Source organism: Apodemus sylvaticus, chromosome 20, assembly GCF_947179515.1.
Source record: "Apodemus sylvaticus chromosome 20, mApoSyl1.1, whole genome shotgun sequence".
Taxonomy (NCBI): Eukaryota; Metazoa; Chordata; class Mammalia; order Rodentia; family Muridae; genus Apodemus; species Apodemus sylvaticus.
Genome location: NC_067491.1, coordinates 10,201,715 through 10,226,623, shown reverse-complemented (window position 1 = coordinate 10,226,623; position 24,909 = coordinate 10,201,715). Strand labels below are relative to the sequence as shown.

Here is a 24,909-nt window from a genome sequence, read left to right as displayed (position 1 = left end):
AAGCGAACAGTTTTCGTAGACCAGATTTCTGTCTTCTAATTAACATCTAAGTCTTTTTTTGAGGAGGTTCTGGACTTGTCCTACTTTATAAATCAGGAAAGTGAGAAGACTGAGCGCACACAAGAGATCGGCTCAGAACTCTAGTGATCTAGTCCTGTGTCTAAAGCACACTTAGACGCGAAAGGGTTTAATGATTAAGTTTGTATCTGCTAGCCTGGGTCACAGAGTACCCAACTATTTTGGTAAGGAGCATTCTGGCTGCTTCTGAGCATGTTCTTGGATGAGATGAACATTAAATATGTACAGCAAACGTTTGTCTGCCCGGTGTTGACTCTCATCCCAACTAAAGGTCAGAATGAACGAAAGAAAGGGTTACTTCTTCCCGTGTGCTTGACTGCCCTGAGCTGGCACCCTGGATTCAAAAGGGAACCGACTTTTCTTGTTCTCAAGCTTGCTGGCTTTTAGGCTGGAAGGATGTCCCTGGTTTTCCAGGTAATCGGGCCTTGAATGGTGACTACAGCTACTGCCAATCTTGGGTTTGGCTTGATAACTGTGGGTCTTAGAAGCTGTCAGCTTCAGCACAGAAAACAAATTCTTATTACTTTCTAGTTGTACAGCCTACTGGTTTTGTTTTTGTGGAGAATCTGAAGACAAAAAGATAATGTTAAGATCAAAACTTGATAGAGGCCACTCTGGTAGAACAGAGAATGCACTGAAGTAGCAAGGACTGGCCTGAGGAATACAACCCTGGAGAGCAGACCTTTGTAAAGATGGAGCCCACGTCATAGGCTGTCATTCAGTGACCCTTCCGCTATAATGGCTAAGGCTGCCTTATGGTGGGGCCTTATGAACAGGGACAGCAGTCTGTTCCCCCGCTCTCTTGACCACGGGAGGAGGCAGACAAGTATGTTAGCCACAAACAAATCTGAAAGGTCAGAGCAGATGAAACTTACATCTCCTCCCCAGCCGTCCAATTATACAGATGAAGTTATAAATTCCTGATGTGGGGGGAAACATTAGCAAAATAACCAGCACAACTGGCAAGTTTTTCTCCTGGAAAACAGTCAGCTGCCAAAACAACTTAAACATTTACAGTATTTGATTTTGTGCATATTAAAAATGCAGTCTTGGGGCTAGAAAGATGGCTCAGCAGTTCCCAGCACTCATGTAAGGCCGTTCACAAGCACCTGGAACTCCAGCTCCAGGGCACCCAATGCCTTCTTCTGGCCTGTGGGCTTCCTCACACATGCAGCACACACTCACACACGCGGCACATACACATGCAGCACACATTCACACACACAACACACACAGCACACACATGTGCTGTACATTCACACAGCATATACTCATATACGGCATACACTCACACACGCACATAGAAAGAAAAAATTATTTAAAAATGTAGCTTTACTTTCACAGTATTATTTAAAATCCCATTTCCAAAGAGATGGTTGTATTTTTAGCACCTTTGCAGAATTTGGCAGGGACCAGACCTCAACAACAAACCAACACTGAAACCCATTTGACTGATTTTTTTCTTCACTTTTAAAAACTATTGTCCAAAATATAACTTGATTTTTTTTTTTTTTTTAGTAGTTTATCTGCTTTTGAATTCCCATAACTTAGGGTCTTTCCCTTCAATTACTCTGGCTAGTTGCAGATATCCCAAATAGTTGGGGAATAATTAGAGCATGGTATGAGATACAGATATGTATCTCACTGCTTAAATTTGCCAAAAATAATCTTTGGACTGTGTTTTATACTAGCCACTCCTTTAAAGACAATATTCCTTATCTTTCAAACAGTGAACACAAGGCTTGCTTAGTATTTGAATTTTTACTATACACGTACTTTCTTTTTCCAAATGTGTTATTTTGGAAACCAAGTACCTTATAAAATTTAATATATTTAGCTTTAAATAAACATGCCATCTAAACCATTTAGCAATTTCTTCTGTAATTTATAGTAAATATGAATACACAAAGCATATACATACTGGATTAAAATTTTCCAAATCTGGAATGCTTAAGAAAAATATTTTTTCTCATTAGGAAAATTTGGCCATGAAACAATATATAACTCACACCTACGCCTGTGCCACCAAGGGTATAAACACACTTGTTTTTTCCCTTTATCTTTTGGTTAAGCAGCACTCAAAAATTTAATCTGGAAGCATCAACATTATTTTTAAAAGAAACTATTTAAAAATTCTTCAGGCAGATTAAAATTCAGGCAATTAAAAAAAACAATTTTGTTATAGAGTAAGAACTATGAAGACTGCTACTGGTCTTTGGCTTCAGACAAGGTGACATTCGTTCTTTCAGAGGACCCGACTCCTCAATGGGACACAGGTCTCTTCACATTGCTATCTTAGCTACACTGGCAAGAGTATCTAATCTGTGCAACTGCACCCCGGGACAAACAGCAGGGCTGGGAGCAGACAGCCGTGAACCAGCATGCCATAGAGTTGGGAGGAAGAAAGCCCAACTAAAAATCAGCTGTGTACCAGTGCTTAACGTGGCTGCAGGTGGGAAACACCTCCTCAGGCCGACTCCTCGACTTTCTCCTTTGGTAGAATCTCTCCTGGCTTTCTTCTACTAAGACAGCCTTAGGTCTCCAAAGTTAGCTCAGAAAGACAAAGCACTGCGCTTGTGCAATTTCTATGTTGGCACCAGCTCATTCTCTTTACACTCGTAGCTCTTAATACCTGGCTGTCTGCCACGCAAGGATAAACACAGTTACTAAAATCAGATTATAAGCCAAAGCAAGAATTACTTAGAACCAGGCTACAGCTTTGCCAGAGGTCATTTAAATGCAAACCCAGGGCCTGTGAAATGGCTCAGTGGGTAAGGGCGCTTCCTATGAAACCCTGATGTCCCACGCTCCATCTCTGGGAGGAGAGAGATGAAGGCCCGTATCCTTTGGCCACCCTGTGCTCACCACAGTATACATGTGCCCTTCCCTGAACTAATAAAACACATTAAGGTAGGATGGCTCAGCAGGTAAGGCACTTCCATCCATCTCAGGGGCCCACATGGTAGGAGAAGAGACCACAGTTCTGCAAATTGTCCTTTGAACTCCACGCCTGCCATCACGTGCACTCTCCCTCCCAAATAAAATGAAACGTAATAGAAAACTTATGTTAACTTAAAAAAAAAGTTTTGAAATTCAGGTTTGAACTGGGGAAGTGATTTAGATCATATACCACATAATATTTAACATTTAACCAAAATCGTGAACAGTGTGATAAGTCGATAAAGTTCGTTGTGGAACGAAAGGTTAAGTATGCCAGCGGATCCTCTTCTTACTGGAAGAGAAGGGATTCGGGGGAAGCTAAGCTCTCTAGCGCAGCACTTTCCGTGCAGACGGAAGCCATCAGGGACAAGGACCACATTGTTCAAAGCCTGCCCGCTGGAAGACATGATCTCATTTGAGTTGTCTGGTGAGAAAGGCACTGTAACACAGTGAGGCGGTGTGCATCTGAGGGATCACCACACAGTAACTGTGGGGACTCTGGGACACACGTAGGGGAGGTGAGGATGACGGGTCCTACCACACAGCGTTTGCGGGAGGAGATGAGAGGATGCACACACACACTTTAATGGAGTGACTGGTTTAGAGCAAGCCCTCGATAAACAGCGACTACTGGAGTCATTACTTTATAGGTCAAGAGACGGGCTAAGAAAGAGTAAGTTCAAAATTATACGATTACTAACAGGCAAAGTTACAAGTAGAATTCTAAGCTAAATCTATTCCTAATGACCCTGTATTCCATATGAATATCTCCGTTTTAGTTCTTTTCTTTTTTTAATGCTACAAGGTTAACTTTTGCAGATGAAGCTATCATTCCACAGACTCAATGGCACCACAGCATTCTCTAAATGTTTCTTTTCAGTGAGAAAGAAATTAATGGCATGCATTGAAAGGGTGTGGTCTTAGTCAGGGCATGGTGGTTCTCATCTGCCATCCCGGCACCTCAGTGGACTGGGCAGGACTGTCAAGACTGAGCCTGGCCTTGGCTTCAGAGGAGATGAAGACCAGCCTGAGGCCCACTTGAAAACCAAACAAGTGGATTAGGAAGTAAACAACACAAATGAAACACAACAGAAAGCAGCCAAACAGGAATGGACTAGTCTCTGGAGAGTCAGGGCGGGTACGATAATCCAAGTCTAGGAGAAGTCATGCGTGGACTTTAAACACATGAAAGAAAGCTCAAGGATAGAATGCACGCATGCTCCAAAGGTGAGCAGGAAACTGCGCAGTCCGCTCAGCGAATTCATGAGTTAAATAAAACCAACCCAAGTTTAAAACATCCGAGACAGGACCTGATTCCCTCTGTAATACTAACTATAAATGTCACTGTACAGTCAGGACGCCTATGCAGAAAACAGGGAATTTACTTCAATGGTTTCAGAGTAAGAAATAAAAGACTAAATAAGGCCGTCAATAGCTTTATTGAAATCTGTATAAATAAACATGCACATTTCAAATGTAAACTCAAGTGAACCCAAGTGCAGACAAAATATCAACCTCTGTCATGCAGGAGGTCAGTTTACATTTAAAAAAAAAGAGAGAAAAAGAGAGAAAAAATAGAAAAGAACAGAAAAGAAAAGAAAAAAGAATAGATACCCAAAGCAGCTTTTAAAAGACCAGGATCAAAAACCAGCTTTAATATCAATGTATAAAGCAAAGCCATGAGAAGAAACACACCTTACTCATCCCGGTCAGATGTATTTTCCCCCCTTTCTTTTAAAATGCTAACATAAATAAATAATTTACCAAAATGTGCACTCACAGAGTGAACTTTTATTTACAATACACAATTTATAATCTATTGTATTTGATTAGTTCAAGTGAAGAACATTATACTTTTTGCTTTAATGACAGTGGGCCTCGAAGCGATTTCTCAGGTAGTCGGATGTGAAGCACGCCCCAGCATGTAGTTTCCTATTAAAGGCAGTACTGCCTGCCCATCACCCATACATTCTTTCAACTGGACCAGAGGGAGAGAAAAGCAGCTAATGAAAATGTGTCGGATGCTCACACATAGATTTGGCGTCTTGGATCCTTGACTGTGAGGAGCTAAATGAAACCCAAGGTTTGTATGCATCATGTGCTGCACAGGTTCTGATTCTGCAACATGCAAATGCTATTTCTCTTATACAAGTTACCTTCTGAGAAAAGCTGTAAGGCTATGGTGAATTCCATCAGGAACACACAGAAAGTTAACAGACCTACCTCTATAGCCAAGTTATCAATGAGTTAAAGGCTAGTACACGAACAGAAAACCTCACCTAACTTTGATGCACTTCTTACTACAGATAGAGTAATAACCAGCCTGCCTTAAAGCTATAGTAACTGGGAGAGCTAAAAAGTTGCCAAATTGCCAAAATGGAGTAGAGAATAATAGACAGCAAAAACCTTTAATTTTGAACCAACAGTGGATTGAAGATAAGCATTTTAAACCAAAGCAAAATTGAAATATTTAAATAGATTCCAATTGCAGTGAAAAATACTTACATGTAGCTGAAAATGATTTTGATGGCGTGTGAAATCTAGAACGCATTCCCACAATGAGTGAAGTAAACGTAATGTTCTGCACTTTAATGATATAACAAAAGGGAACTTCCTCAAGACTGTTCCTCATGTTGTGGTAACAGCCCCACACTGATTACCAGGGACAGATTGGAAAATTTGGTGTACCAAGGACACTCTGCAGTATTCGAGCCACACTGACACAGCAGCTAAGTACCCGAGTAGCGCAGACAGGCAGCCTAACGCACAGGAACTAGATTACCCAAGAACTAAGTTCAGCCATAGTTTTCTTGCAGTATTATTAGAGCAAAATTAATGACCGACATCCACAAATTTAACATTTGTCATCAATTAAGTCACATCCAAAAAAATTAAAGAAAACATAATTCATCAAAACAGCAGCAAACTTAAAAGGGATTTATTTGTGATTTCCTATATATATTTAGCTTGTAAATACAAGACTGTAAATGTATTGAGACAATTTCTGTTAAAGTTTTCATTGTGTTTCACTTCAAGTACTGCACAAGTTAAATCTGATAGGGTTTACATTCGGGCATCTGCACTCCTCCTCCAGACTTCTCTTTCACGTGGTGATGACTCCATCTCCACACACCACCAGCAGGAAAGTCTCTCCTATGGCTTCTTGGACTTTCGTTAATTAGTGTGCATACAGTTTTCATTTTCTAGGTCATTGTCATTATCATTGCTGTCTTCGTCACTTTCCAGGGGGATACCTGTGGCAGCTGAAGCACCTTTAGTTTCTCGGTCAAGAGGGAAGAAGCCAGTTCCACTGAAAGTGTCCTGTCTCTGGTAGAAGAGCACGTAGGCAGCTTTGGACTGTCGAACAAGCAAGGTGTGTCAATGGTGGCAACATACAAAGATCACAGCTGATACAGTATGAATTTTTAGCTAATAACCAATTTTAGTGAAAAAAAAAAACCCAATCAAATAGCAAAACTACACATGATCACATGGAAGCTACTAAAATTGGCTAAGTGTAATTATTTATATATTTAAAAATAAACAGGTTAATTCTAAATAATTTGAACTAAGAAATCTATACAGCCAAAACACAAATTAGCATACTTACCATGCAATATGCTTGTTTTGATTTACTTGAAGGTGAGTGTCTTTCTATCTAACACTGTCTGTCATCAGTGTATGTCTGACCTCTAGTGAACCTTCTGTATTATGTAACATTTCCCCTGGTGGTTAAAAATGCTCAATGCCTCTCTGGTATTTATTGGGAGAACACTGTTTTTTTTTTTTTTTTTTTTTTTTTAAAGAAAGTACCAGAAGGACAACAGGGAACAGAAGCGGGCAGGAGTAGGTGGACAGTCACACAGGGAAAGCTCACCGGACGATACCACTCACATCCCTGGGAATGTCACACAGAAACCTGCTCTTGGTATAATCAACAATGCTAACGACATCTGGCTTCCTTCTTGATGTTCTGAGTCATGCTTCCCTTGAGCAGCCCTGGCTGTCCTGGAGCTCCATCTGGGGTCCAGGCTGCTCTTGTATTCAGAGATCTGCCTGCCTCTGCTTCCTGAGTGCTGGGACTAAAGGTGTGTGCTACTACTCCCAACTGGAAAATACTCATTTTAAAGGACTATGCTCCAGGGCATGCTTTCCTTTCCCAGCAGCCCTTGAAGGCAACTGGGTTTCGCTAACCCAGGACTGCAGGATGGTAGGGCTGAGCCCCTGGGGGAGAATGGGACAGCTGCCCCACTCCTATCCATGAAGAATTCAACTGTGACTGAACCTCATGTCCTGACTGAGAACTAGTGTCCAATAAAAGGTGACTGGTTCAGGTGAAAAAAAAATTCCTCATCAATTATCACTGTACTTTTAAAAATTTATTTAAAATTGCTTTACTTTGAATAGGTGTTTGGTCTGCCTATATGTCTGAGCATCAATGGGAAACCCACAGAGGGCACTGGATCCCTGAAACTGGAGTTAGACATTTGTGAGCTGCCATGTGGCTGCTGGGATGGCACCCAGGGTCCACTGGAAGAGCAGCCTGTGCCTTTAACCACGGAGCCATCTTCATGGCTCCTGTATCGTTTTAAGAGATAGCCCAGGCGACCAAGAATGAACCTAGGAGTCTACAGGAAAGGAAGAGTTCTGCACAGCAAAGGAAACTATGAGCAGAGTGAACTGATAGTTGACAGAATGGGAGAAAATCTTTACTACTTCTATCTCAAACGGCTGAAATCTAAATAAAGAACTACAAAATTTCAACCCCACAGCAGAAGTGTCCACTAAAAAATGGGCCAGTGAAGTAAACAGTTCTCCAAGAAACAACTTGAACAGACAACAAAGGGTTGGAAATATCAGCTATGCTTAGCCAACAAGAAAATGCAAATTCCGAGTCCACCTCATGGTGAGTCAGGATGGCTGAGGTGAGACCCAGATGCTGCAGGATGCAGGGAGGTGGGAACTTCCACTGCAGGTGGAGTGAGAGCCAGCGCCACCTTAGGACCTCAGTGTGGAGGCCTCTCACGCCTGAGATGAGAAGTGCCTGCCGTCCACTGCTGGGATGGTGGCAGGAACCCACCCACCCACCCACCCTCACACCACCCTCACACCCTTCCAGGGACACTGCACATCTACGTTTACTGCTGTGAGGGAAGCAGACCAGTCCGCATGTTCACCAGCAGATGACTGGAGAGTGCGAATGAGGTGCATGTAGACACACACACACACACACACACACACACACACACACACACACACACACACATTTTATTCAGCAGTCAAGAAAACGAAATAATAAATTTTCATGAAAATAAATGATCTGGAAAAGTATTATATTAAGGGAGATATCCTGGACTCAAAAAGACAAAAGTCACGTTTCCTCATAAATAGATCCTCACTTGTTAAAGTCTTATGTGCGCATGTATGTTCCTATGTACATAGGAGTGTGTGTGAGAGTGGATACAGGCAGGTAGACCATAATGGCAGCCATGAAAAAGGGACAGCAAATGGTATGGGCAGAAGGACACATAACACCTATGGGGCTCAGGGTATGAAGGGCAGGGGAACATATGTCATCATGAGATCTAACACTCGGTAAGCCAACAACACAGTCCATGCTGAGCTGGGATTTGCCATGTAGTACAGGATAGTCTGGAACTTGTGATCTCCCAGTCTGAGTCTCAAATGCTAAAATGACAGGCATGTGCCACAACAGGATGCATAATGCACTACACCAGACATGACTCTCTGGCTTAAAAAATACTTGTTTTATTCTGCATCAAAATACCTACTATGAGAACTTTCATTCCAACCTTACACCCTTTCTAAATCACCTTGTCAGCCTCCTGTATAGCCTTTCTGCTCAACTCAATGCCTTCACACCCCTTGCTCCAGTAATACCAGAGAGATAGGAAGATATAAAACACGGTGCTGTCACACTACCTGCCAATCAACCACCTAAGAGATGCTCAGAGTTGAACTTTGGGTACCATGTTCTTTACCTGAGCACTTAATCTGACCTCAGGCTAATTCTGTCCCCAAACCCCATGGCAGCTTTCTTGTTCAGTCATGCCAAATGATCCTCTAATTCCTCAAGATGTCACGCTCTGTAAGGTCTCTTTGTCTTTTCAGGTGTCTTGTGTTTGGCACATCTGTGATGCTTGTTTAACTTATGCTTATTTGTATGAACAGAGGTCGGCCACATGCTGCCTTCAGGCCACACGCCGCCTTCAGGCCCGAGGTTTCTGTACTTATTTCCTCAAGCACAGCCATCCTCTTTCTGTCTCAAAGAAACACAATTAATGGTAATGGCATTTAATGGTTATATCACGATTGTTAATTTGCCTGTACCGAGTAGTTAAGGAGGACAGTGAAATATATACAGTGGTTTAGAATGGAACTAGGCTGTCCCTGACACACGGACTCAAGTATTTCTTGATTAAATGAAGAATCACGGTTAAAGTACGCAATAACGTCAATTTCATCCTTGAATCTGGCTTGCTGCCTCTACTGCCTGGGCCCTGGGATCACAGGAGCACACAGGAGTAGAGCACTAAATCTGCTAGATGTAGTGTGTGGAAACTAATGGCCTCTATCAACATTATCACCCTCAAACCTGCTTTATAAACAAGATATCTGAAAGGCAGGATTAGGGCAATTTATTTTTGGATGTTTGGGATGAAAGATTAGAGAAACAGAAGTGTGGGAGACATACTCCAACACAGATGGGAGGGGCTAAAGGAGTCATCTACCTGTTTTTAAAAGCTAGTACAGGATTCAGCATATTGCCTAGGTCTGAGTTCCACACAGGCTTGTGTGAGGACATTCTGACAGGTACATGAGGGCAACACTGTTTCAGACTCACACTCAGAACACCACAAACACATGTGGGTGGGACAGGAGGGAAAAGAGACAAAAGTTATTTTAGACCTATTTGTTTCTAAGTCTGTGCCAGTAAATGGGTTCAGAAGCTTATTAATTTGCTTTAGAAAGCTGAATCCTTGAAATATTGTAAACTAAAACCTACTGTCTACTCTTAAGTAGTATTTAATCTGGAAAACACAGGAGTCAGCATTTCTAACATCATGGACACATGTATTGGAAATACCACAAGAAAATATTACTACTTCTCTTTTTAAGTAAAAAAACCAAAAAACAAACAAACAAAAAACCCCAAACATTGAAAAGTTTACATGTGTAGGGTTTTGTCTGCATGTGTGCCTGTGTACCCTGTGCAGGTCTGATGCTGTGAAGGCCAAGAGGACAGCAGATCTAGAATTAGAATTCCAGGTCACATTGTGGGTTCTGGGAAAGGAGCCTGGTCCTCTGGAAGAGTGGTCAGTGTTTACTTCTGAGTCATCTCTTCAGCCCTGTTACATTTCTTACTCTTTATAATATTGTAATTTAGAGAGGAACAAACATCTACGGAATAACTCTTTTTCTTTTTAAAACATACCATAGTTACCTTCTACCAATATCTGCCAATAAAAATGTGTTCTGTTGTGACATAAAACAAACACCAGTGCAGAGAGACCAGCTACGTCTGTCTCTCTACTGACCAGAGAATGCCAAAGTGACAGTGGGCTAACCTTTCAGAGTGACACATGACGAGGATTAAGCTCTTAAGAAAATCTCTAAGTCCTTTTACTCACTCATGAGCTGTCATGGGCTGTCAGGTTTAAAGCCTCACATGACTAACTCACAGCGGTCCAGTACCCCAACCATAGGAGCCCATGTCTGAGAAGCTCAGCGCTACTCCTCTTTCTCCAGAGGAAAACAACTCCTATCAGAAAGTTGTTTCATCTGAAAACAGCAAGAAATGTCCACAGTGTGACTTATGTGTGTGATAATGAGAAAATCCTCAAGATACATTTCCACACAAGCAATTTTCTGTTTCTGGAAGTCAGAATGAAGCTTGCAGCAAGCTGCTACAGTACGGAACACAGTATTCCATGGCTTCTCTCCTCTTATCTCCTCCAAACAGGCTTTCTCTGTAGCCCTGGCTGTCCTGGAACTCACTGTGTGGATCAGGCTGGCCTCAACAGACGTGCTGCCATGCCTGACCTGGTACACGAGCATATTCTGGCCCCAGTCCTCCCTTCCGTTAACTTGCATGTCTTCCCAAGAGGCTGACCCCATGACTTCAGAAACTGAAGACATACTTACCACAATTTGGTCTTCAGATGCAGTGGAGACGCTACTGTCATCAAAATAGTACCATTTTCCATCATCTTTGTTTTTTGCAAAAGCAGTATCTAATGAAAGAATACAATTACTTCTTGACTGGAATCCTCACAACTCCATAATCATGTGCCTAAGTAATCTCCACTAAAGGCACAATAAGTATCTATCTATATGAGGATAGAACACGTTCACCTGATGTGAGCATCTGTATGAGGATGTGCGCTCACCTGATGTGAGCGTCTGTATGAGGATGTGCACATTCACCTGACGTGAGCGTCTGTATGAGGCCGGAGCATATTCACGAGATTTAACAAAGGTTTTGCGAATCATTTCTAGCAAATTTAAAAGCCTAAGAAATACTTTTTTTTTTCTAAGTTGAAACTTGTGACTTTTTCAGAGGAAGAAAATAATATAGTTATGATTTTTTTAATTTACAGAAAAAATATACCAGTGGCAATTAGAGATATTTATGCAGTGGTTCTGTAAGCAGGCGCAGCACTGTGCACTGTACCCACATTCAGGTTATCATCCCCATTCTTGCTGGAGTGCTAGGAAACTTAGGTTTCCAAAGGACAGTTTGTTCCAGGCAGTGTAGCTGTTACGCAGCCGATCTGGGACTTAAACCCAGGCTATGTCTGACGCCTAAGTCTAGCATTTTTATTACTTAAGTTTCCTATGGCATTTTCCATTCTGACAACCTTGTTTAGTCGCCTATGGTTCTTACATAGTAGGATTTCTCTACCTTTAACATAGTACAGAACAGGTTGAAAGATAAGAAGAGCTACTTTCTACTCTGTATAAATGAAGCTCTCAAATCCCTCATGTGCTCACAGATCACGTTCCAACCATAGTTAAACACACATACCATTAACCATCAACATTACGAGGAGCTGGGAACAGTGTGCATCATAGCTTCCCTTGGGCAGCCTTAAACCATTTTCCTCCCTCCAACCACTCAGATGCACAGTAACCAGCTGTGTGAGTCATTTGTTCTGCATCCCTTCTTAAATCTGATCAGCTGAGTGAAACCCATTGCATGTGCTGAGTTTGCCAGTCTGAACTCAAGAGAACTGCAGAGAAGACAATGCACTTACAGAAGAAACATTCTCAGTCTTAAAGAAAATATGAAAACTATGAGATAAACTAAATAAAGGATTTAGTAAAATTCTTTGAACATCTTAGCAAGCTAGACCTTTGATGAGGAAGATTACGAAGCAACAGTGAGACGAGAGTGATAAAGCCACCACACAACCCAAGAGCGACCATGAAGACCGGGTGACGTACGCTGGACTGGGGTGCAGTGGGTAGACTTTCACAGAGGCAACAATGTCCAGATGGAGGCAACAGCAACAATGACAACGACAAAAGAAAACTGATCGTCCATAATGACACGAAATAGAAAATCCTCTGGGGTCAAGCCCAGATGTAGAGATGAAATCTAGTAGACTTGTTGGGATAGTTACTTCCCATATTTTGGTGATTTCAGAAAGAAAAACAAAAGCAACATAGCTTATTTTAGAACCATAGATTTGATTTCAAAGTGAAATATATATAAAAAAGACTATTTCACTTATGAATGAACTCTACTCAGTTAATGAAACCAAGCAGGTACTGAAAAGGATGTGGCGACTGACGGGGATGGCAGTCTGCCAAGCAGAGAGAGCGAGCTGTCACAGTCAGCCTCAACTACAATCGGGCACGCCCATCATGTGAAGAAGTGGCACTCTGGGCAGCTCAAAGGAGTCCTTGGATAACAGACCATAAATAATGACTTTTTTTCTACAGTCTTACAGCTGTAGAAAGTTAAGTGCAATTTGGAGTGGAAAGATAAATGCCATAATTATAAATCATACAAAGCGAAAGATTAAATAGACAAGAAAGAGTCATTGAGATCAACAGTACCTATTGCTTAAGTTAACAAATAAATATAAATGGCTTAAAAGAACACAGGGGCTGGAGAGATGGCTCAGCAGTCAAAAAGAACTGACTGCTCTTCCAGAGGTCCTGAGTTCAATTCCCAGCAGCCGCATTGTGGCTCACAACCACCCTGTAATGGGATCTGGTGCCCTCTTCTGGCTTGCGGGCATCCAGAGTGCCATAATAAATAAATTTTAAAAAAGTAAAGGCTTGCGGAAGAACACAGCCCCAGATACCTGAGGAGAGAGGCTGAAGAGTGGGGAGGGACAGCACCTTAGCCAGACAACATGTGCCTTGCTGGCGTCCGCTGGGAGCATTAGCTATTATTTCTTTGTAGAACTGGTTCTTAAAATACAAGTTATACAGGTGATTCATTCATTTAAAGGTATTGAACAATGATTATAAGTGAGATCCATCTGGTATTTTATTTACTTTAAAAAGTATTAACTATGTTCCAGGAAACAGTCTATGGAATGGAAAAGGTTAACTGTCACTTACAATGTCCTCCTCCCATCCCGCCATAGTGGTTGGAAACGGCGATCAGATTATAGCGGCAAGGGCCTGCGTTTGGGTTAATCAGGAATTCGGACATATCCAAGTCACTGTTAGAAAGGAAACCAGAGGTGAAGGTATGCTTGCTTTAAACGTGATGAAATATTTCTCTTCTAAAGCAACAAATAGTGCCTTCTGCTAATACTGACTCTCCTATATGTATTCATGCATGTGTATTAATACAACAGCAACACACACATATAAGAAATTACCTAGATATAACTTACCAAATGATTTATACACGTACCCCTGAAAATTTAGTGTTTTCCCAAACCACTAATCCTTGTTTAGGGGTTAATAATTTAACACTGAATGCTATTCTAACTGATGTTTTCAAGATACCACATTGACTTTCAATGTTCCAGAGGAAAAAATTAAAATGAAAAGTGAAAACCAATTTTCTTAGGAATATTCATAAATTAAAAACTTGGGAGAACCCCCTGATGCTGCTTCCATAAACTAGTATAAGCTCTCTGCACTCTACACAGTGTTCCATGCTCACAGAAGAGGGTGGCTCCATCCAGCCACAGCTGGTCAAACACAGAGACCAATGGACCAACTGTGGGGTACTTGTTTTCACTTAATGCATTACAACCCAACCCTACACTTAAGTCTTCAGGAACAGTATGGCAGGGGAAGAAAAGACTGTGAGAGAATTCTGTCTTCTACTGATAACAATAGGGTGGCAGTGCTGGAGAGATGGCTCAGCATGGAAGACCACCAGCTGCTCTTCCAGAGGATCCAGGTCCAATTCCCAGCCCCACATGGGCAGCTCTGGCCTCTGCAGTCACTGCATACATGTGGTGCTTAGACCGAGGACGCAAATCATCTAAAAGTAAAACTAAATCTTAAGAAAAAAGGGGACATGAAGGCACTGTGTACAGGAGAAAGTAGATCTACAGGAGTTGGGAAGAGTCTTGAATGTGGTTAAATACATTGTGTTACATTTTCAAAGAATTAGTAAAAATATTAAAAAAATTCCTATTTTATGCTTTGTGGCCTGAATGACTTGTCCACTAATGGGAGCAGCTTGTGACTGCAGCACGATGATCAGTATCTACCGCGTGTGACCCGAGAACAAACCCGCCTCAATTCTGCGCCTCATCCTCATGCTTGCAGCATTAGAAGGTAGTACTGTTTCTCAATTTTATGCTGCCACGGAATCTTGCTTTCCAATACTTATACTGTTAAAATGACATACTCTTGAAACATTATAGCTCAGTATTTTAAGAGAAAAATGCCTTATTTGATTTTATAGACAGAATGGCCTTGACCATACTCATGACCCACTGCATCAAGGCTGGGGTTAGAGGTGCACGGTAATATGCTCAACCCTAACCCTTTCACACTCAGTGACTGTAATAGGTCTTCAATCAATAAATATCAGTAAACCGAGCGCAATAAATACCTTCCCATTCACATTCCTGATACCCTTCCAGTGTCTTTGTTAATACACATGACATCAGCGTGTCTATTTGGAGTACACTCTGGCACACAGGGTGAGAGACACTGTTATGTCCTCTAACACAGCAGTGTCCTGCTCATGGCTGTGTGTCATCCAGTGTGGAAGGCAAATACCGTGCTTACTGTTCACTTTCTCAATTTCCAATTATGTGTAGCAAAAACTAATCAGCCAAACAGCCAGCCAGCCAGCCAGCCAGCCAGCCAAAAACCCCAGAGACGTTGGCCTCAGATTTTTGAAAATTGATTTTTATTTTTGCCCTTAGATTGTTCCCTCTTTACATACGTCACACCATATAAGAAGGAAATGTCAAGGATAGCATCTGATGTTTTATTCTAAGCCTTCCCTTATACATTTGTATCATTTTAGTTTTTTCTAGAAAAGTATATTTAGGAGTGACTGATGGATAATAAAATATTAGGAAAACATAAAGCCACTAAACCCAGAAAGTATCTTATAAATGATGCTGTAACCAAAGGTAACGCAGTACAGACTGAGTTACAATGTATCTTTAAAAAAACAAACAAACAAAACACACAAAAAATGTTTCCTTTGGTGTATGAAAAACCTCTATGAAAAAAATCGTGAAATATTAATTCTAACATTTTTAGAACTACTCAAAAGTTCAATGTTTAAACTGGTCTAATTACACCTTATGTTTCCTAAAGCAAAATAAGGAAATTATCACATAAATTTGAAAAACAGAAAGCCTGTTGCTTACTGAGTAGTGTAACTTACCTGATGGGAAAATCGACTAAGGTATCTAGCTTGTCTCTCATGTAGCGACTATAGGAGAATCTCTTGAGATGCACCACGAGGACCGGAGGCAGGGACCACAGGTCTAGTTTCTTTGTGGCTTGCTGATGCTCTTTACAGTTTGGACAATACCTATCAAGGAGAAAAGCATAACGCTTGACGGGGCAGAACCATGGCTGCATTAATGAAAACTGTAAATCACAGTCGCCGTCTGGGCAGGTCTCCATCTTATCAGTAATTACTGTATACCTAACAGAGGTGAACATGTAAGCAATATGAAGAAATACTCACAAGAATAAATATATAAAAATACCTCACTCAAATGTCAAGGGAACTCAGAACTTGGCCAGCACGCCCAGCACAAGCTCGGAGGAAACAGACAGTCATTTCAGTTTCTTACCAGGGATCTTCAGCACCTAGTTTCTCTTTTGTTGTGAAGAGCTCAATGCAGTCTTTTAACTTCACAAAGGGCCTTTTTGGAGGTTTATATTCCACACTTTCATGTTTTTCAAAATCCTAAAGAGAAGTATTTCTTTAGTAACGAGAATAAAATGAAACTGCTCGTAGTCACACATGGATTATGCTTAAACAACACCAACTTTTAGAAGCATCATATAGCTCATGTCAGCTCACAGGTGCAGGCAGCAACTTCTACCTGAATAATCTCATGGAAAGCATGTTCAAAAACTAACTCTACCTTAAAGACTAAAAAGGTTGACTTTGTTTTCTGCTAAAATCAACATATTTGTAGAAGCAAGATTAGAAAGAAGAGTATCATTAACTCTTAGTTACCGAGAGAGAGAGAGAGCGCAGAAGACGACTAGGTCAGGAAGGGGTGGGGGTGGGGGTGGGGGTGTCTTACCTCTGCAGCATTCTCATCAAAATATCTCTTCCTCAAGTCAGGGTCCCAGTCCAAAGCGAGAAAAGATCTTTCTGAGATGAAAAAAACTTTTTTCATTAAAAATGTCATAAGCTTTAAATGTTAAAATAAACGTATCTTCGTGCCTACATATACACCATAGAGAAGGAACCGTCATGTTTTCTACTTGCACGAGGTGGTCGGGCAAGACTGAGGCTGTTCCTGCTCGGCTGACACAATCTAAGAGCTAAAGTGATACAAAGACTAACCCCACTTCCCACTTGGGTAAATGCTGTCACCACTGAAGATGTTAAGTACAGCTCAGAATTATTACTTGCAGATAAGCAAACGTACTTTGCTCCTGTCGGGTGCAACATAGCCTGAAAACAATTAGCTACGCTCAAGTCCAGTGTCTAAGCTATGCTCAGGTACTCACCGTCTAGGCGGAGCTGCCTGTCATCGAATCTGATATGCCTGGTGTCATCTTTGATATAGTTGGTATCGGTGCTGCCTAAATTGTTGAACTGGAATGTAAACAATCGCTTTTTGTGTCCCGTAAGTTGCCCCTTGCATGTTTCTTCAGTACACAACCCATTTTCAGAATCGTTATCTCCTCCGACCGAGTCTTCAGACTGACTGTTCTCATTCTCTGAGGGAAGCTCTTGATCCTGGCTAGACTCATCATCTGGTTCATCCGTCTCCATCTCACCTTAGTGGAAGGAAGAATGGAAGGAGGTCTTTAAGTCAACCTTGTACTGCACTCTGAAATCACCGTATAGCTTTCCGTATCTACTCGTATGCTTTAGCTTAGTAATCCATAGCATAACCTTGTCTTTGGGGAAATAACTGTCTAGGTCAGAAGTACTTAAAACATGCCCAGAAAGTCTTACTTGGTGAACCTTCTTCATGAATGCCATTTGGCCCATTCCCATTAATATTCTGGTCCTCACAGCAGCGCAGGTGTCCATCAGTTTCCTCAGTATCAGTAGACATCTTGACATACCGGCTACAAAATAAATAAATAAATAAATAAATAAATAAATAAATAAATATCAGGTAATAAATGAGTTTGCTATAAAATTAACCTGCAAATTTTACTTAAGAAAACTAGCTATTTTAACCTAAACTCACACTTTAAGTAAAGCTGAGTAATAATCTATATCTGTGTTTTTAATATAGAAGTGACTATTTACTTCTAGTGCTTTTCCCCCTTTATAGCTCCAGGCTTTTATGTTTGTTTCCGAGACCGGTCTCACTGGATATCTGAGGCTGGCACTGAACTCCTAGCTCTCCTAGCTCCTCCATCTCAGTTCTCCAATTTAAGGTGTGTGCCACCACACTTAGGTACATGGTCTGTTTTAATTACATTCGTGTGTGTGTGTGTGTGTGTGTGTGTGTGTGTATACACATGTACGTAACCACACGTGTGTGTTGGCACCATGTCCTATGTTAATATTGCTTGGTCTTGATCCAGCTGCATGCATACAAGAGGTCATCTAAGACATACTAGGATTCCACTCTGAACTCGTAGAGTCATTTGCACTAAAACTGACTTCCTACTGGTATAAAACAGCTAAGAATTGTGTTTTTACATTTGAAATAACATCAGTAATGAACTCAATGTGACCAAGTCAATGAATTAGAATGTAATTTCATTTTTATTATTTATTTTGGGCATTTAAAGGCACTCTTTTTGTAGCCCAGGCTGTCCTCAAATTTGCTACGTAAAAGAAGTAGTATAAGAATCCCTGAATGTTCCCCTTCCCACATCAGAAGAGCTGGGATTATAGGTCTGTATCCTACGACCAATTCATGCAGCAGGCCACACCTTAGGCTTAGATCACAGGTGTAGACACCACCATCCCTGGCTGTAATCTGATTTCTATCTGGTTCACTCTCTGTCTAAAAAAAGCTGAACAGAGGCTTGTCTAACATTCTGGTAGTACCTTGCATGATGACTTTCTTTAGATATTTTATGTTATTATGCTTATTTTGTATAGCTCCTTTGGCACTTACCACATTCTCAAGAGGAGGAGGTTATAGAGTTTATCTTCAGTATTGTTCCGTGGTACAGCCATGAGGAAAGGCTGGCCGAACAGTGACGAGCCTGTATGGTGAGTGTAACTCGAGTGTCTGAACTTTTCTCTTAGGCAAACAGGAATAACTACATGTTCTGTGTCTTCTGTCCTGTTGATGTTAATTTCAAACCTACAAGGGCAAGAATGACCATGAACTCTAAGTTTTGTGTTGGTTCTATAGATTTCCCCGGACCACAGCCTGTGAATGGATAGTATACTTACACATAAATATCATCCCGCTCCATAATACTACTCAGGTTTTCATCCATGGCAAATATCCTATGAAATCTATGATTGTATATGTCAGTGACTATCATCTAGAAGGAAATAAATGTCTATTAAGTTGGTTTTCCAATACTGAGAAACTAAAGACCAATTTACACACTTTAATTTCAGAAACACCTCACCTTATCTGCAGGTACTCCCGACAATGCAGACAATGCTGTACAAAGATCTAGTATATTTCCAATTTTGGGCACAATAACTTTGTACTAAAAAACAAACAAAAATTCGTAATGAATTTATTACATTGGGAAAACAATGCGCAGCTGAGCCTGGGCTCCCACAGTCACGAGGCTCGGAGTGCTCTGGGCCTGTGAGCCCGAGAACACAGGGGTGAGAAGCCCATGCACACAGCTTGGCGGGCTGTGCTCTGCCGCGGCTCACTGACTCCCGGCCTGTGCTTACTGCCCCTCCCCCTCCGCTCACCTGCCTACTGGGCAGTGCAGAGGTTTCCAGTCCTTAGGATGGATTTTTCTCTTTTCACCATGATCCTACTGTTATGCTGTCAGCTTCCCTGCTACTACACTCGTTCTATGTTTTATTGAGCTGTCCCTCAGGCCCATGTTGAGTGCTTAGTCATCAGGGAAAGGCACTATTTGAAAGGATTAGGAGGCGGGGCCTTGGATGGGCTTTGAAGTTTCAGAAGCACAAGCCAGGCCAAGGGCCCCCTCTTCCTGATGCCTGTGGATCCAGACCTAGAACTGCTAGGTACTTGTCCTGTATCATGTCTGCATGCATGACACCATGTGAACATGGTGTCTCCACGAGGATAGCAATGGACTAAACCTCAGAAACTTGAAATGACCCGCCATGGTCATGGTGTGTGGGCACAGCACCAGAGCTCTCACTAAGATGTGAACTCTCTCCTGTTTGTGTCTGCTGATGGAAGTGTCCCACCTTTAGCCTTGGTGAGCTACAAGGACAGTCTCATCTGACACTTCTCCCACTGCCAGGGACATTCTGTGCCACTCGCTCAGCCTGCAGGAACCGCTGCAAACCTTCCCCATTCTTTAACTTCCTCATCTCACTAGCTGCACAACACGAACTTCACTTAGGAAATGACTACTTTGATTAGGGAAGTCTAACTTGAATCCAGAGGTGGTTGCTCCTCTCTCGGAGCCTCTGGGGAGAGACACCTTTGTGTCTGTGCATACCTGACCCTAGCACCCGGGCCTGAGTTCTGTCTTCTCGTTTCTTTGATGCCCAAACCCAGCAATTACCCCTTCTTTATTTACCTTAACTTGCTGTGAGTGCTGAAATACACACCAGTTTAAAAAAAAAGAAAAACCAAACCAAATAATCCCAAGCCTCAAAACACAACAGTCCTTTACTCATTCATCCCCTACCAATGCCTTAGCTCCTCAAGCCCACTGGTCAATTTGTAACTCAAGCAGTTTCTCTCCATCCTAAATACACACACTCAAGGCCGGCTGAGTCTCCCCTTACACTGTCCTCCTGGATCCCAGCAGCTGGGCCACTGAGCACAGGCTCAGCCTTGCCTGAGCTATCCCTCTCCGTGGAGGAGCCGCTTAGCTTTAACAACACTGCGCACACACTGCTCCTTCTAAGAGGAAGTAAAGGTAGTTTACTTCACAGGATATTTTTCACACAGACTTCACTTCCACTATGTATCTATGAATCTGAGATATTTGGACAGACCCTAAGATAAGAATTTATAGAAAATAATCTAAGAGTCAGAAGCAAATCTGCTTTGTTTGGGGAGAAAGGCACGAAGTAAGTATGAAGATCTGCATGCACTTCTGCATTAATATTCTCAAGTCACAGCACTGGGTACAAGTTCCCTGCCCACAGAGCCTGGGTAGCCGGGACAGGAAGATACGGTGATGCTGGGATCTCTTAGGCACTGTAGCAGAGTCTAGTGGAGCAGGAGGTGCTGTCACTAGAAGGGGTTCAAATGTGAAGGAATAATTGATTCTGAACAAGTGTTTTTACTACTAAGGTTTTATTAACTGTGTCTCTGTGCATGTCACGTCATGAGTACGGGAGTCAGAGTGTACTTGTAGGAGCAGGTTCTCCCTTACACCAGTGCTAGAGATACAACTCAGGTCTGTCAAGTTTGGCAGCAAGTGCCTTTACCTCGCTGAGGAATCCTGCTGGCCCTGAACTAAGTACTTTTATATGAATTTTTTATTTCTCATCAAAATTTGAAATGCCTGAAGGTTACTTCTACTTCTACATGATCATATCATGACTTACAATAAATACAATAGGTATTTACATAACATATACATAGACAATAATAAATACATAAGTAACATAGAATAGTAGCTTCACTTCTAGAAGTAACCAGGAAAAACCTACAACATAAAGAATAGAGGGGCACTAGAGATAACTCAGGGGCTAAGAGCAGTGGCCGCTCCTCTGTAAGAGCCAGGATCCATTCTTAGCCCCACATGGGAACACACAACCATCTAATACTCCAAGCCCAGGGGATCCAAACACATGTGGTACAGAGACACAGGCAGGCAAAATACCCATACATAGGAAATAAATATATTTAAAAATTCTTGATAGAAAACACAGACACTAATATTATTATTAATCTAAGCAGATATCCATCCCAAATTGTAAAACAAACACCTTAGTTGTTTTTAATATGACAAAGAAATTTGATTATATTTATTTTTCTACGACATCCTTTAACTTCACGTAATTCTAAACAGGTGTAACTTCCAGAGTATTTAGCTTATAAAATCTATCATCCAATAAATTTTATTATTGAATAGTGCTAGAGAAACCAACAAATTTTAAAAGTCTCACCAAGAATTAAGTCAAAATAAGAAATGTAAAGAAAGAAGTCATTACTTACTTGCATAGGCTTAGCGAGGGGATCCATTCTAACTAAATAAACTTCCAAGCTACGTTCTTTTTTCATAGGCAGTGGAAGTGTCAAGTAACAGAAAGGGTCAAAGGTCACTGAGATCTTGGCACACTCAGGACACACTAAAGTAGACTTGAAAAGACCATGGAATATATCTACTATGATGGAATCGTTCCTTTTTAAATGGTTTTCCCAGGCTTCTTCAGCAACCACCTATAAAGGAAATAGACACAGTTACTAAGAGGTGTTGGAAAACTGTAACAATGAAGACATGATGTTCATTCATTTACCTTGTCTGGCCTCCCATCAGCATCTTTTAACTGGATATATGGTTTTTTCCTAATTCTATTCAAATCCTCATGTAATCCATCTAATAGGAAAGCTAGTAGTTCTTGGCAGTCTTGCTGTTGATATCCAGAGAACTGAGGTGCAAAACGTCCTACCTGTGTCTGTAAGACAAACAAAATCACAAAATCAGCTAGAGACAGGATTCCTTAAAAAGCACAAGGTTGTTCTCATTTTACATTTTATTATAAATTACTTCTAAGTTCCAAGTCAAGTTGTGATACATTTTAAACCATCCGAAGATGTACTCCAGGAAAGCCCTGTCACTGATGTGCACTCCCCTCCAGGAAGAAGGCAAGCTATACTGCCTTTTAGTTTCAGCATCATTTTGTAATTTAGTGTTTTCTTCTTTACACTTCCTGCCAGGCTAGCTAGTGCTTGAAACCGTTCCCAAGCAGAGTGTTAAGGTGTCATCTAGAGTTCATAAACACAGGGGTAGTCATATACTTTATGGGGAAAATACAATTAGATACATTTTGTTAAGCAATGAGTTATAGGGTTGGTTGTAAAATCAGTGTTAATGTGTTAACCATATACAATAAACCCTGCGCTTTCAAACAGACCCACATAACACACTAATTGGTGAAACTGTGACCAGGGCTCGATGGACTCAAACCTTGCGCGTCCCTAGGGATGTGCTTCTGTGTGTGTCCATTTCGTTTGTGATATCTTTATGGAAAGTAACTTGTGAAGAATCAAAACTGGTATTCTGCCTACACTGTCTCTGCAGCATTTGCATACAGCCTGCACTTGAACTGGAGTTACAGACTAGGTAGGCAGCTACCATGCAAGTGGTAGGAACTGAACCCTGGTCCACTGGAAGAGTGGCCAGTGCTCTTAACCACAGAGCCATCCCTTCAGCTCTGATTCATTTTTTTAGAAACAGCTAGATGATTAACAAAATATTTCTTAGATGTCCTATGAATGTCACTTACCTGTAAGGACTATGGCTCATAGTAACTTCTCATTGAGGGTAAGATCTAAGTAACTAAATCATAAAAACACCCACATAAACCACATTGAAAATACAACAGTGACAGTCTGACAGTTGTTTATAAACTAGTTTCATTCTGATGTTTTTTTTTATAGTCTACAGTGACCACAAGGATAAACTAGATTTCTTTTTTTTTTTATTCGATATAATTTATTTACATTTCAAATGATTTCCCCTTTTCTAGCCCCCCCCCACTCCCCGAAAGTCCCGTAAGCCCCCTTCTCTTCCCCTGTCCTCCCTCCCACCCCTTCCCAGTTCCCCGTTCTGGTTTTGCCAAATACTGTTTCACTGAGTCTTTCCAGAACCAGGGACCACTCCTGCTTTCTTCTTGTATCTCATTTGATGTGTGGATTATGTTTTGGGTATTCCAGTTTTCTAGGTTAATAACCACTTATTAGTGAGTGCATACCATGATTCACCTTTTGAGTCTGGGTTACCTCACTTAGTATGATGTTCTCTAGCTCCATCCATTTGCCTAAGAATTTCATGAATTCATTGTTTCTAATGGCTGAATAGTACTCCATTGTGTAGATATACCACATTTTTTGTATCCACTCTTCTGTTGAGGGATACCTGGGTTCTTTCCAGCATCTGGCAATTATAAATAGGGCTGCTATGAACATAGTAGAGCATGTATCCTTATTACATGGTGGGGAATCCTCTGGGTATATGCCCAGGAGTGGTATAGCAGGATCTTCTGGAAGTGAGGTGCCCAGTTTTCGGAGGAACCGCCAGACTGCTTTCCAGAGTGGTTGTACCAATTTGCAACCCCACCAGCAGTGGAGGAGTGTTCCTCTTTCTCCGCACCCTCTCCAACACCTGCTGTCTCCTGAATTTTTAATCTTAGCCATTCTGACTGGTGTAAGATGAAATCTTAGGGTTGTTTTGATTTGCATTTCCCTAATGACTAATGAAGTTGAGCATTTTTTAAGATGCTTCTCCGCCATCCGAAGTTCTTCAGGTGAGAATTCTTTGTTTAACTCTGCACCCCATTTTTTAATAGGGTTGTTCGGTTTTCTGGAGTCTAACTTCTTGAGTTCTTTATATATATTGGATATTAGCCCTCTATCTGATGTAGGATTGGTGAAGATCTTTTCCCAATTTGTTGGTTGCCGATCTGTCCTCTTGATGGTGTCCTTTGCCTTACAGAAACTCTGTAACCTTATGAGGTCCCATTTGTCAATTCTTGCTCTTAGAGCATACGCTATTGGTGTTCTGTTCAGAAACTTTCTCCCTGTACCGATGTCCTCAAGGGTCTTCCCCAGTTTCTTTTCTATTAGCTTCAGAGTGTCTGGCTTTATGTGGAGGTCCTTGATCCATTTGGATTTGAGCTTAGTACAAGGAGACAAGGATGGATCAATTCGCATTCTTCTGCATGCTGACCTCCAGTTGAACCAGCACCATTTGTTGAAAAGGCTATCTTTTTTCCATTGGATGTTTTCAGCCTCTTTGTCGAGGATCAAGTGGCCATAGGTGTGTGGGTTCATTAGAAAGTCTTCCAACCAAAAAAAGCACAGGACCAGATGGTTTCAGTGCAGAATTCTACCAGACCTTCAAAGAAGAGTTAACACCAATACTCTTCAAACTATTCCACAAAATAGAAACAGAAGGAACACTACC

General features: G+C 41.4%; 1 protein-coding gene across 2 annotated transcripts in view; it reads right to left on the bottom strand.

The window, feature by feature from the left end:
- Positions 1-5,940: 5,940 nt before the first annotated feature.
- Usp15 (ubiquitin specific peptidase 15) overlaps positions 5,941-24,909 on the bottom strand; it is a 91,502-nt gene continuing 72,533 nt past the window's right edge. For both annotated transcript variants that reach the window (XM_052165797.1, XM_052165798.1), the window contains 13 exons: positions 22,241-22,399; positions 21,939-22,163; positions 19,234-19,317; positions 19,049-19,143; positions 18,765-18,956; positions 17,639-17,754; positions 17,185-17,457; positions 16,752-16,822; positions 16,290-16,405; positions 15,872-16,021; positions 13,618-13,721; positions 11,185-11,273; positions 5,941-6,375 (listed from right to left, as the gene is read on the bottom strand). In XM_052165797.1, coding sequence (XP_052021757.1) covers positions 6,193-6,375; positions 11,185-11,273; positions 13,618-13,721; positions 15,872-16,021; positions 16,290-16,405; positions 16,752-16,822; positions 17,185-17,457; positions 17,639-17,754; positions 18,765-18,956; positions 19,049-19,143; positions 19,234-19,317; positions 21,939-22,163; positions 22,241-22,399 — 1,857 coding nt within the window. In that variant the 3' untranslated portion in view covers positions 5,941-6,192. The remainder of the gene's footprint in view (positions 6,376-11,184; positions 11,274-13,617; positions 13,722-15,871; positions 16,022-16,289; positions 16,406-16,751; positions 16,823-17,184; positions 17,458-17,638; positions 17,755-18,764; positions 18,957-19,048; positions 19,144-19,233; positions 19,318-21,938; positions 22,164-22,240; positions 22,400-24,909) is intronic.